Below are 13,615 nucleotides of genomic sequence, written 5' to 3'. Positions count from 1 at the left end.
GCGTCCGGGCTCCCAGCCCCCTCCCACTCTAACCACTAGCCCCCCCTCCCCTCCCAGAGCTGGGCAGAGAACCCAGGCGTCCTGGCTCCCAGCCGACCCCTCCCCGCGACGCTTCTTGGCTCGCAGGGAAATCATCAAACCGGTTCGGGAGCCAATCGGCGCGGCGGGGCGGGTGTGGTTTCCAGCGCCCTCAAGGACGCCCCGTCCCGCCGCCTGGCACAGGCGTCCCACCGGTGCCCGCAGCCGGCCGGACCCAGCACTACCCGCCTGTCCCCGTCTCCCTCCGACTCTGCCCCGTTCCCTTCTGCCTCCCCTCACCCAGCGCCTGCCCTCCTGAGCCTCGCTTCTTCCCTGCACCCTTCTGCCCTTCTCTCTTGCCCCCTCCGCTGCCCTCACTTTTGCCCCTTCCCCCTCGTCCCATTTCTCCTTTTCATTCCTTCTTTTCCCGGTCCCCCCTTTTCTGTCCCTCTTTTCTCTTTCTTTTCCCCTTTTTCTTTCTTTCTTTCTGTTTCTTTCTTTCACCTCTCCCCCCAGGGCCTGGCTTCAGTCTAACTGGTCTCCTGGGATTTGAACCGATTGCTCCATACCAGAAGTGAGGAGCTCAGACTCTCCGCCCCCCACACACAGACCCCTTGCCCCCCACCCCGGGGGGGTCGCTGTCTGCCAAGATGCCAGCAGGATTTCAGCAGATAAGCAGAGAGGAGGTAAAACTGGCCCGCTTGGAAGCAGAGCAAGAATAGGGGGGTCGATGGGGGGGCTGTGGGGAGTGATGGGGATCGTGGGTGGGGGGGCCGTGGAGAGATGCAGCTGGGGCAGTGAAGGGGGGCAGAGTGGGGGGCAGTCCAGGCCAGGGAGATGGCGGACGGTGAGAGAAACTGGGCAGTGGGGGGGGGGGCACTGCATTCGCCCCCATTCTCCCGGGGCTGTTGAATTTCAGAGGCCCGTCCCAGCGGACAGCATGCACCCCACATTTAATGTGTGTGTCCCCTGCCTTCCTGGCAATAAAATCCTGCCCCCCGGCGATGGCATTAACAAAGAGAACATGGGGCTATTTATACCCTGCTATTGTGTAATGTGGGGGGTGGGATGGGGGGACATCAGGACACATGAACCACGCCAGCATGTGTCTGTGTGATTCAGCTAACGTGCGTGTGTGTGTGGGGGGGGGCACTGTGGGTCTGGACGGGCATACATGACACGTGGGGGAGGGGCTGTCTGTGGGATAGAGAACACGCGTGTGGCCCTGCACACGTGTGGGTCCGCGTGACGGTTCAACAGCATGTACAGGGGGACAAGCTGTAGGAGAAACACACGGCTGTGCAGCCCGTGTATCTGGTCTGCGCTCCACAGCATGTGTTGTGTTAGCGTGTCGTGCAGTGCGTGTGGGGAACCTAGGTTATTGAGAACATGTGTGTGATGCCGTGTAGCTGGCCAGCGTCACACAGCTGCATTAGTGTGTCCGTTGTATAGCACATGGGAGGAATCTGTATGTTACACAGAACACGTGTGTGATGCCGTGTATCTGGCCTGCGTCACACAGCACACGGGTGCGTTGGTGTGTCCATTGTATAGCACATGGGATAAGTCTGCATGTGAAATAGAACACGTGTGTGATGCTGTGTATCTGGACTCCGTCCCACAGCGGCATTAGTGTGTCCATTGTATAGCACATGGGAGAGGAATAGTGGGCCTCTGTTATACAAAACACACGTGTGGCAATCTGATATGTGTTGTGTAGCACATGTGTGGGGCTAGCGTGTTCATAAGACACACGTCACAGTGTTTCCGTAACCTTGCACAATGGGGAAAGTGCGTCTGTTATACTGGACACGTGTGGGGCGCCTCGGATCTTGGCTACGTTCACACAGAACACACGTGTGTCGGTACATCTGTTACACTCCACACACGGGTGGGCTAAAGGGTCTGTGTTATGCGGAGCATGAGTGGGCTGTCGTAGGTCTGGTCTATGTTATATTGCACACATAGGGAGAATGGCATGTTATCTAGGACATAGAAGTGACACTGTCGGTTATACTGGACACGCATGTGACACTTTGTGTCTGGCTTGTGTTTAATAGCACACACGAGGCTGGTGTGCCTGTTACAGCACATACCTGTGGTGTCGTGTCAGAGCCATGTTCTGTAGCACACACGAGGGTAGCGTGACTATTATATGTTATCTAGCACACGCATGTGGTGTGTGTCAGGTCTGTGTTACCTAGCACACAAGTGTGTGTGTGTTGTGTCAGGTCTGTGTCACCTAGCACACGCGTGTGTTGTGTCAGGTCTGTGTCACCTAGCACACAAGTGTGTGTGTGTGTTGTGTCAGGTCTTTGCTACCTAGCACAAGCGTGTGTTGTGTCAGGTCTGTCACCTAGCACACAAGTGTGTGTGTGTTGTGTCAGGTCTATATTACCTAGCACACACATGTGGTGTTGTCAGGTCTGTGTCACCTAGCACACACGTGTGTGTGGTGTTGTGTCAGGTCTGTGTTACTTTGCACACGTGTGTGATAAAACATCTCGGTTCTGGAAAAGCTGGGGGTAACAACAGACAGTGATTGTGTCCCCCCCCCGGCAGTGACACTGAGGCACGGGTGGGGGGAGGGACGTCTGTCTCATGGGGGTAGTTGTGGGGCTTGGGGGCGTTGAACAGTGGGGCAGGGGCTGGTGATGGAGGCCTGGCGCTGGTCTGGGCATAGCCCCACCTCTCTGCCTGGGGCAGCGGAGGTGTGTGGGGGAGGGGCAGGAAGGAGCAGGTTTGTTACCTATGTAGGTATGGGGGATGGTGCGGCTGGAAGGAATTGGTGTATGTGTGTCTGTGTCTATGATGTGTGTGTGTGTGTGTGTGTGTGTGCAGAGTGCTGCCTCCTGCTGGTGGAAATCGGGCTGTGTGTGTCTGTGTGTGTGTGCAGAGCGCTGCCCCTTGCTGGCGGGAATCAAGGTGTGTGTGTGTCTGTGGGGTGTGTGTATCTGTGTGTGTGTGTGTGTGCGCGCGCGCAGAGCACTTTCCCCTGCTGGCGGGAATCGGGGTGTGTGTGGGGATGTGTGTGTATCTGTGTCTGTGTGTGTGTGTGGGGGGGTGTGTGTATCTGTGTCTATGTGTGTGTGTGTGTGTGAGAGAGAGCAAACCAGGCCTTGCATTGGGTCCGGCGCCCTCTGGGGGGCCGGCGTGCTCAGACGGGTGTGACCCATGATTTGCCTCCAGGCTGTTTGTATAAGCCAGGATTTGCATAGAGGCTGGCGCACGTGTGCATGTGTGTGAGAGAGAGACACACACACACACACACACACACACGGCAGGGGAGGGGCTATCTTTATTGGCCCAGCGGCTGGGTGTGGCCAGGCTGGGCATTGTGTGCACAGCGCTTTTCCTCAGGGCGGGGCTGGGGCAGTGCCCAGGGTGTCACAGGAAACACAATGTGGGGCAGGTTGTGTAGCAGGAGTTAACACAAATTTCCAGGGTCCAGGCGAGGTGGACAGTTAACACCCCGCAGTCGTGGGAGGGAGGTCCATGGTAGTGTGTGAGTTAGTGTGTGACTTGTGTATGTGTGTTTGCGTGACTTGTGTGTGTAAGAGACTGGTGTGATATGTGTGTGTGTGTGTGTGTGTGTGTGAGACGTGTGCATGCACATGTATGTGTGAGCCTTGTGTGTGTGTGTCTGAGTGACTTCTACGTGTGAGAGACTTCTGTATTTGTGAGACTGGCGTGCGAGTGACATGTCTGTGACTTGTGAGCACACGTGTGTGAGTGACTCGTGTGCGTGACTTGTGTGCGTGAGTGACTTCTGTGTGTGTGTGACTTGTGTGTTTATGAAAGTGGCGTGACGTGTGTGGGTCAGAGTGACGTGGGTGTGTGACTTCCGCGTACACATCCGTGTGCGAGGGACTGGTGAGTGTGCGACATGTGTGTGCACACTCGCGTGTGTGGGATGTTTTGCATTTGCACGGGGGCTGATACAGCCTGAGAGTGCCAGGGTTACCATCTCCTGCCCCACACCAGTCCCCAGCCCTCCAGCCAGACCCCCAGCCTGGGGCCAGATGGGAGCCGGCGCCCCCTAGAGGGGAACGGCCCCATCTCCATTCCCCAGGGGGCTGGGGAGGGGCAGCGGGGAGGCCGCTTTGCTGTTCACATTCCCTGGGCCTCCCGGCCGTGGGACTTTCCCTAATATGGGCCGTTTTCAGCCGGGCCTGTGTCCGGCCAAGGCTTTCCCGGGGCGGGGCCCAGCCCCAGCCCCTGCCCCGAACCCCGCCGGCCCATCGCTGTGCGGACCGAGAGGGGGATGGGAAGGGATCTACCCCCTCCCCCACTTTATAATCAGCCACCCCCCCAACTGATTGGGGGGGGCGCTAATCCCTGGTATTTCAGGGATCCCGCCACCAAACCCCATGGCCCCATCGTGTCCCTGCCTCCAGCACCCAGGGTGGCAGGATCGGGACTAGGTGGGGGGGCCACCCCCTCCCCCCATGGGGAATATGGTCTGTCCAGGGGTCGGCGCGGTTGAAATGAGAGGTGGGGTTTCTTTGGAGGGAGGGGCCGGAAGCTGTATCGGAGCAGACAGCGAATGAGTGAAACTTCAGCGTCCCCCCTCCCCATTTCACAGAGAGGGGGAAACTGAGGCATTTAAAGGGGAAGAGTCTCAGACCCGCAGGCAAGAACCCAGGAGTCCTGGCTTCCAGCCACCGCCCTCCCCCCCCCGCTCTACCCACTAGCCCCCACTACCCACCCAGAGCCAGGGAGAGAACCCAGGAGTCCTGGCTCCCAGCCCCTCCCCCCCCAGCTCTGTCACACTGTCTCCCTCCCTCCGGAGGTGCAGCCCGTCGCCACCTGCCCAGCCCCTTGGCTGCCAGCCAGGGACAGGCCCTGCCCTACAAGTCAGGAAGGAAGTTAGTGGGTTCCCGTCCGTCTCTTGCTGTGTGCGGCGCCCGGCGAGACGGGTATCCTGATCTCGGGCGGGGGGGGGGGCCTGGGCAGCTCCCAGCGCAACGGGGCCCCAATCTCAGCTGGGGGGCTCGGGAATATTGTCTGTGCATCCTTCTCCTCCCAGGTGCTCGTGACCCATCCCACTGACACACTGGCCCCAAAAGCGGGGTGCGGGCTGGCTCGGTCCCCAAATCAGCAGCGGGGTTGCAGGCGGGGGGAGGCGTCCCCTGGGGTCCCAGCCCTGGAGGGTCCACAAGGGAAGCCGACCCGTGTGCTGCTGACGGCAGGGGAAGCGACGGGGCCTGGCTGGGTCAGAGAAGAAGGGGACATGCCGTCTCGCACGCCCGCCCGCCGGGCACCGTGGAGCCCTGCCGTGTTTGCACGGGGCAGGGGGAGACCTGGCGTGCCCCTCTGCCAGCGTGCGGGGGCTGGGCACGTCTTGCCATGTCAGCACGAGGCCGGGCACTGGTGCACGGAGCTTCGCCGCACGCCCAGCGTTTCCATGAGGCTTTGCCCCCCCGCCCTCCACCGTGGCACCATTGCACGGGGCCGTGCAACTGCGTGGGGGTCGCGCAACACTCTCGCTGTATGCACACGACTTTGCCCCGCTGTCTGGTCACACGAGGGGCGGGGGGGGGGGCTGGGCGACGCTGTGCACCATTGCACGGGGCCGGGCAATGCACTCAGTGTTTCCCTGAAGCTTTGCACCGCAGCCGTGGCCCTCCCCAGGCGCTGTGAGCTTCCTGCAACAGTGCCCCCCCGGCGGCAGGTGCCGGGGCTGTGGGCAGCTCACCTGCAGGTGGCACCGCTCGCTTGTGTCTCCACAGGAGGAAGAAGCCGAGAGGGAAGCCAGGCCGGGCATCACCACCACGCTGGTGCTGTCGGTCTTCACGGCCGTGCTGGGGTCCCTGCAGTGCGGGTACAACATTGGGGTCATCAATGCCCCGCAGAAGGTAAGCGATCTGCCCCCCCACCCCCGTGTCCCTCAACGTTCTTCCCCCTCTAAGGGCAGGCACCGGCTCCGATCTGGGCGCCGGGCAGGGGACTGGCTGGCTCTGGAGGGGCTGGCGGGATTGTGGGTGTGCAGCTGAGAATAGTTTCAAATCAATGCATTTGTGTTGGAAGCGCATCTGCGGAGGGGAGGGGAGGCCAGGGCCGGCCTAGCCAGGGGCTGCGGGTCAGGAGTGAGGGGTGCCGTTCACAGCCCCCCCCTTTTCTCTGTCCCCAGATCATCGAGCAGAACTATAACGCCACGTGGCTGGAGCGGCACGCCTCGCCCATCGACCTGGCCACTCTCACCAGCCTCTGGTCCCTCTCGGTTGCCATCTTCTCCATCGGGGGCATGATCGCCTCCTTCCTGGTGGGGGTCGTGGCCGAGTGGCTGGGCAGGTAGGTAATGGCCCCTCCCCCACCCGCTGGGGGGCGCTAGGGGGCGGGGGTCAGCAGGGGGCGCTCTCTCCTGGCAGGCGGCGCCAGCCCCACGGTGGGCTAGGTGGCACAGGGCTGCAGGGGCTAGATGTGTGTGTGGGGGGGTCAGTAGGAGGCGCCCCCCCTGCCCCAGTCTGCTCTGGTGGGCCTGGGGCGCAGGGACTCACCGTGCCTCTCACCCTCCCTCCCCTCCCCCACCCCCGCAGGAAGCGGGCCATGATCGTCAATAACGCCCTGGCCTTCCTGGGCGGGGCATTCATGGGCCTGGCCAAGCTGGGCCGCTCCTACGAGATGATGATCCTCGGCCGGTTCCTGATTGGGGCCTACTCAGGTAACGGACAGTGCCCGGCGGCCAATGGGATGGCAGAGGCAGGGCGGGGGATTGGAGTTCCTGGGGCCCCGCCCACACGGGAGCGCAAGGCCGGGGCCCCGGCCTAGTGGGTGGGTGGGTGCCATGGCTGCCATGGGGGGGGGGTGCCCTGGGGGCTGGGTGGGTGGGAACTGAGTGACCGGGTCCCTGGGACCGGGATGGGGACCGTGGGGTCACCAGACCCAGAGGGTGGCCGGTGGGTGCCCTGGGACATCTTTGGGTTCTGCAGGTCACAGGTCCCAGCCCCGCCCCCCATTGGCTCTGTCATTAGCATACAAGCCCCGCCTTTTAAAGAGGGTGCTGGGTATGTGGTTGGGAGCGGGGTCACAACCCTCTGCCTCAACCCCCACCCCCCCCCCGACCTAGGCTCCGCCCCCCACTGATCAGCTGTCCCCTCCCCTTTCCTCTGTGCCCCTCCCCCCCGTCTCCCACAGGGCTGGTTTCTGGCCTGGTCCCCATGTATGTCGGAGAAATTTCCCCCACCCACCTGCGGGGGGCGCTGGGGACCCTGCACCAACTGGCCCTCGTCATCGGGATCCTCATTGCCCAGGTAACAGGGACTGAGGGGTGGGGGCACTGTGCTGCGGGGGAGGGGCTCGGCAGGGGGTGGGTGGGGTGCGCCATGCTGCAATTTCTCTCTCTCTCCCCCCCGCCCCCCGGCAGGTGTTCGGCCTGGACTCGCTGCTCGGCACCCCCGAGCTCTGGCCCCTGCTCCTGGGGCTCACCGTGGTCCCCTCCGCCCTGCAGCTGGTGCTGTTCCCCTTCTGCCCCGAGAGCCCCCGCTACCTCTACATCGTCCGCAACAAAGAGTCCAAGGCCAAAGAGAGTGAGTCCCCCCCCGCAGAGCGCTCTGCCCACCCAGCCCTCTGTCTGTCCGTCTGTCCATCCGCCCCCCGCGGAGCGCTCTGCCCACCCAGCCCTCTGTCTGTCCGTCCGTCCGTCCATCCATCCGCCCCCCGCGGAGCGCTCTGCCCACCCAGCCCTCTGTCTGTCCGTCCGTCCGTTCGCCCCCCGCGGAGCGTTCTGCCCACCCAGCCCTCTGTCCGTCCAACCGATCCGTCCGTCTGCCCGCCCAACACCAACCCATCCATCCACCCCCATCCATCTGTCCATCCGCCCCCATCCCTCTGTCCGTCCACCTGATCTGTCTCTTCTGCCCAACACCACTCCATCCATCCACCCCTCGTCCATCTGTCCATCCGCCTCCCATCCCTCTGTCCATCTCCCCATCGATCTAATGGCTCAATCCCGCCCAACACCGCCCCCATCAATCTGTCCCTCTCTTTATCTATCCACCCACCCATCCAACTGCTCTCTCCCTTCCAAATCCTACTTACCTATCCACCCATCGGTCCATCCCCTCCCCTTGAACCCTCCATCTGTCCACGCCCCTCTATCCATCCACGACTCACGTGTCCACTCCTCCATCTCCATCTATCTACCCATCCGTCTGTCCATCCCCGTATCTATCCATGCCACCGTCTCTCCAATCCATACCTCATCCATCCCTCCATCTCCCATCCATCCATCCATGCCTTCCCCTCTCTACCCATCCACGACTCATGTATCCATCCCCCCTCCTCCATCTCTCTACCCACCCACCCATCTGTCCATCCCTCTGTCCATCCTCACGCTCCCTGTCCCCCCATGCCGGCAGGTCTGAAGCGGCTGACGGGCTGGAACGACGTGAACGAGGCGCTGACGGAGATGAAGGAGGAGAAGCGGCGCATGGACATGGAGCGCAAGGTCTCCATCGCCCAGCTCTTCCGCTGCCGGGTCTATCGCCAGCCGCTGCTCATCGCCGTGGTGCTGCAGCTCTCCCAGCAGCTTTCTGGCATCAACGCGGTGAGCGGGGGCCTGGTGGGAGCAGCCTGGGGAAGATGGGGCGGAGCTTGGTGGGGGCAGAGCTTGGCTGGGGGAGGAGACTGGGGAAGATGGGGCGGAGATTGGAGGTGATGGGGTGGAGGTTGGTTGGGGGTGGGGTTCAGAGGAGATGGTGGGAGGAGCTTGAAGAAACAGAGGTGGAGCTTGGCTGGGACCTGAGAGCATTGGGGTGGAGGCTGCCGGGGGGTGGAGCCTGGGAGACGAAGCCTAGATGGGAGAGATGGGGGGCAGAGTTTGCCCGGAGACGAGGCCTGGGAGAACTGGGGCAGAGTTTGCTGAGGGGAGAGAGATGGGGGTGGAATCTGGCTGGAAGTAATGGGGGGAGCTTGGGTGGGAGGGGAGCCTGGGAAGGGAGCAGGGGAGACCCTGTGAGCAGTGGGATATTGGGGGGCATCCAGGCTGGCTCTGACCCCCCTTTTCTGTCCCTCCCCCTCCCCAGATATTCTATTACTCCACCAGTATCTTTGAGTCAGCTGGGGTGGAGCAGCCGGTGTTCGCCACAATCGGCGCCGGCGCCGTCAACATGGCCTTCACTGTCGTCTCGGTAAGAGACCCGCCCCCCACACCCAGCCAGCCCCTCCCGAGGGGTCCCTCCGCACCCCCCCCACATCGGCTTATTTCTGTCCCCCTTGTCTCTCTGCCCCCCAAGCTGTTCCTGGTGGAGCGGGCAGGGCGCCGGACGCTGCACCTTGTGGGGCTGGCGGGGATGCTGGCGTGTGCCGTGGTGATGACTGTGGCGCTGGTGTATCTGGTGAGTAGGCGGGGCAGGGGGAGCTGGGCCGGGGTGGGGGGAGCCAGCCCTGACTGCCAAGGGGTTCCCCCCTCTCCAAAGCCGCCCGCCCCGACGGCCAGGGCACCGGGGATGCAGGGTCTCAGCCCATCTCTCCCTCATGCCAGGAGCGGGTCCCGGCCATGAGCTACGCTAGTATGGTGGCCATCTTTGGCTTCGTGGCTTTCTTCGAGATCGGGCCGGGGCCCATCCCCTGGTTCATCGTAGCCGAACTGTTCAGCCAAGGGCCCCGGCCAGCAGCCATTGCCGTGGCCGGCTGCTGCAACTGGACCTGCAACTTCATCGTCGGCATGGCCTTCCAGTCGATGGCGGTGAGTGCGGAGCTGCCCGCTGGCGGGTGGGCGGGCAGGCGGGCGTGGGGGGACACGCCACAGCGCCGGTGCGCGCGTAAGCAGGTGTACGGCCCTGCAACGCAACCCTGTGTGTCGGTGTGCGTCCCACTCACCACGCCACGCGACCCCGGGGTGCCAGCGCGGGAACTGCAATGCGGTGAAACTTGGGGCGTATATGCATGCCTGTGTACTGCAATGCAACGCAACCCTGTGTGTGTGTGTGCACGCACAACCTCACGCCACTCTGAGTGCGCGCATGCACGTGTGCTGCAATGCAATGCAACCCTGTGGGCGCACACACGTATACTGTGATGCAACGCAACCCTGCATGTAGGTGTGCATGCACCCACAACGCCACACAGCCGTGTGTGTGTGTCAACGCACAACCCCATGCTGCTCTGTGTGTGCATGCACATGTGCTGCAATGCAACGCAACCCTGTGTGTCGGTGTGCATGCACCCACAACACCATGCAACCCTGTGTGTGCGTGCACGCACAACCTCACGCCACTCTGTGTGCGCATGCACGTGTGCTGCAATGCAACACAACCCTGTGGGCACACACACGCATACTGTGATGCAACACAACCCTGCATGTATGTGTGCATGCACCCACAACGCCACACAGCCGTGTGTGTGTGTGTGTGTCAACACAACCCCACGCCACTCTGTGAGCACATGCACGTGTACTGCAATGCAACGCAACCCTGTGTGTGCATGCAGGTGTACTGCCGTGCAACGCAACATCATGCGTGCGCACGCGTGCACCCACAACGCCCCACGACTCCGTAGGGGCACACACGTGCGTGCCCACAACGCCACGCCTCGACCGTGTGGTTAGAGTGGCCACGTTCGGGGAAGGCTGGGGGGGAGAGGTGGCGGGCTGGCCCCGGACGGCACAGACGTTGGATCCCCTGGTTGGGAGGCGGAGCTCAGCAATTCCTAGGAGTGTGAACGAGTGTAGGCACTCAAGCCTGAAGTTAACAAACCTGGCATTCTCCTGCTCCCGGGTGCACGTAGCAGTGTAGACGCAGCCCTGGTGCGGCAAGCCCTGGCGTGGGCCCTCGGCGAGGGAAAACTTTGCAGCCAGTGGCCTTCCTGGCCCAAGCTTCCAGACTCTGCCACTCCAAGCCTCCCCGGCCAGCTGCCCTCATTGGGTTGCCCACAGCCCGGCTCTGTGGAAGCCCCTGGTCCTTGATGAACTGGCATGAGGCCAGCGCTGTTGTACCGTGGCTTTGGCATGGCCAGTCGCACATGCCGGATCGAGCCAGGCCCCTGCCTGTGAGCTGGGCACCCACCCGTGAGCTCCCGCGTGAGGGAGCATCTCACCCGCGCGTGTGCTCGCTTGCAAAACCAGCCCTCCTTTCTCCTCTCCTAGGACGCCTGCGGGCCGTACGTCTTCCTCATCTTCGCGGCCTTCCTTCTGGCTTTCTTCCTCTTCACCTACTTCAAAGTCCCTGAGACGCGGGGCCGGACCTTTGATCAGATTGCCGCCGCGTTCCGCCGCACCCCGTCTCTGCTAGACCACGAAAGCAAACCCTCCACAGAACTGGACTGTCTGGGTCCAGAAGAGAACGCCTGACCCACGGTGGGGGGCAATCGGCCAGAGACACCCGAGGAATGTAACCGCAACCCAGCACTTTAACGACACCGCCAGGTTTAGAGATTTGTAGGTTAGTTGTTTTGTTTCTAGCCTTGATGGGTTTTATTTTTAAGACATAAATGTGTATATAGAGAGCGACGGGGTTGTCTGTCCGGGTATGGCGGGGGCATGGAGATAGGGACATGTTGGGAGCTGCAGAAGGAGCTTGGGAAGTGACAAAGGAAGGGGAACCCGGAGGAGAATCCAGCTCAGCTCAGCAGTCCACCGCAGCGTATGGCACTTGTCCATGCCGTAGGCTCCAGAACCATTGACTCCGGCTTGTTCTCTGCTGGCCTGGGTTGGAGTAGGTTCTGCGTCGATTCAGGGACAAGGGACTTTCCTGTTGATGAGACGATAGAAGGAGGATGCAGAACTGTGGCGGAGAACTTTCAATGCTACTGAACGGTCGTCCCCTGCCTTCCTCTGAAGCTTAGCAGAAGGGCCAGAATGAGCGAGACCGCCTCATGCGCTTGAACGCTGAGAGCTAGAAAGGTTTGAGCCGTCAAGCAGCCTGCACCCATCGCTGAGCTGCAAGGCTGCGACGGGCAGGAGTTGTGGTCATTGTCCGGTCTCCGAGAACGGCCAGCACCCGATACTTTGGAGGAAACCTTTCAGCGATACAGCAGAGTCATCTCCGAACTCCCCGTGGCTGGCAATTGACTCCTAGCGGCAAATATCATGAGATTGAGCAGAAAGGAGGACAGATGTTTCTTCCATCCTTCGCCGTCCAAGCCAGCAGAGCTGAGCTCTGGAGATGGGATATCCTAGGGTGCCCACCAGTTTGGGGGCTTGTGCCAAACTCTTAGCCAAAAGCCAAATCAGCTCACAGGCATGTTGTTTGATAAGTTGATGAGCAGGATTTCCTAGATGCAACATCCCTTCTCATCCATTTTCCGAGGTTTGTAGGCGGTCGGTGGAGATCTCAGAACTCTTCCTGGAGAAGGATCGCCATGAGAAGATGGTCGATTCATCTTTAGACAAGAACTGGTTGCTAGCTAGGGGCAGACGAGGGAGGGGGAAGCTATCGCTAGAGGAGGAGAGGAAGCTTTAGAGAGAGGGTGCATCGGGTTTTGTGAATCACAATCTGCCCTGGTTGCAAGTCAATGCAGAACTTGGGATATCCTCTCCACAGCTCACATCTGTAGGGGCAAGGAATTGCCAGATTGGCGCAGAACAGCGGTCCATCTAGCCTGCTGTGCTGTTTTAACAGGATAGCTTCTTCATCTTTGCACACTTATGACCTCCTAGCTACAACGGGGGCAGGCAGTCATGGAAAAGGACCCTCAAAGCATGTTGAACATGTGCGTTCATGGCCAGTAGAAGACAAGACACTTTACTCAGCACTCCAGGACAATTTGCTAGTTAAAGACAGTGGGATCATGGGTTGTTTGTTTGGTTTTTTAAGCTGGACATGAATACAGAAGCAGCCAGAACAGAGTAGGTATAATTACTGCTTTCCATTTCGGCTGCTAGACAACCGATGGAAGTCTGAAAACAGCCAGTTTAGATGACCTACAAAGACCTACCTGTCTAAAATTTAAGTGATTAGACCAGACACCCCACTGTGCCCGGTTTTTTTTTGGGGGGGGGGACGGACAAAAGAACCTCTTTAAAACAGATCACAGGCATGAGAGATCAATGGCTGTGCTTGAAGACAGTTTATGGACAAAGCCAGGACGCTTCTGAACGGTTAGTAGGATCTGAGAGAGTTTCTGCTTGTTTGTAATTAACAGAGGCACGTCTTTTAATGTCAGGGACACATGGAGAGGCATTAGCGCAGTATGTGACCTTTTGTATTTCAGCGAGAAGAATGTAAGTAATTCTTTGTATATAAAGGACGGAGTCAAACAGAGGCCACTGTGGTTGCATTTGCTTCATTCTAGACACTTATGAATCTAACTGTTCCTAAGGCAGAGGTGGGTGTTTTGAAAGAGAAATGGATTTCAGGGGGAAAACAGAGCTAAGGGTTTGGTTTTTTTTAACAAGGCTACGACCAGACAGATTCACTGTAGTAAAGCAAAGATGCCACTCTGAAATTCACACCCAGGTTTCTTGATTAATTATGCTGGGCCTTTGACAGCACCGTGGGTAGACAGTTTCATATTGACAAGGGAGCGACCATTTGTAGACAAGGCCAGATTTTTGGGGTGCCTAGTTTGACAGCCCTTGAATACAGACTGAGACCCTCTAGTTCATAGATTGCAAATCTAGAAGGAACCGTCGTGATGATCTAATCTGAGCTCCAGT

At 60.1% G+C, this 13,615-nt stretch overlaps 1 protein-coding gene across 1 annotated transcript; it reads left to right on the top strand.

Annotated features, from left to right (window-relative positions):
- Nucleotides 1–422: 422 nt before the first annotated feature.
- SLC2A4 (solute carrier family 2 member 4) lies at nt 423–13,221 on the top strand. The gene is made up of 11 exons (XM_067555377.1): nt 423–704; nt 5,751–5,876; nt 6,152–6,312; nt 6,558–6,682; nt 7,156–7,271; nt 7,385–7,547; nt 8,379–8,566; nt 9,045–9,149; nt 9,255–9,356; nt 9,503–9,706; nt 11,105–13,221. The coding sequence occupies exons 1-11, from the start codon at nt 669–671 to the stop codon at nt 11,306–11,308; spliced, it is 1,530 nt and encodes a 509-aa protein (XP_067411478.1). The 5' UTR covers nt 423–668; the 3' UTR covers nt 11,309–13,221.
- The last annotated feature ends 394 nt before the right edge of the window (nt 13,222–13,615 follow it).

The sequence above is a fragment of the Emydura macquarii genome, unplaced genomic scaffold, assembly GCF_026122565.2.
Source record: "Emydura macquarii macquarii isolate MOO-44397 ecotype Brisbane River unplaced genomic scaffold, CSIRO-AGI_Emac_v2 contig_306, whole genome shotgun sequence".
Classification (NCBI taxonomy): Eukaryota; Metazoa; Chordata; order Testudines; family Chelidae; genus Emydura; species Emydura macquarii.
This window is presented reverse-complemented; position numbering and strand designations above follow the sequence as displayed.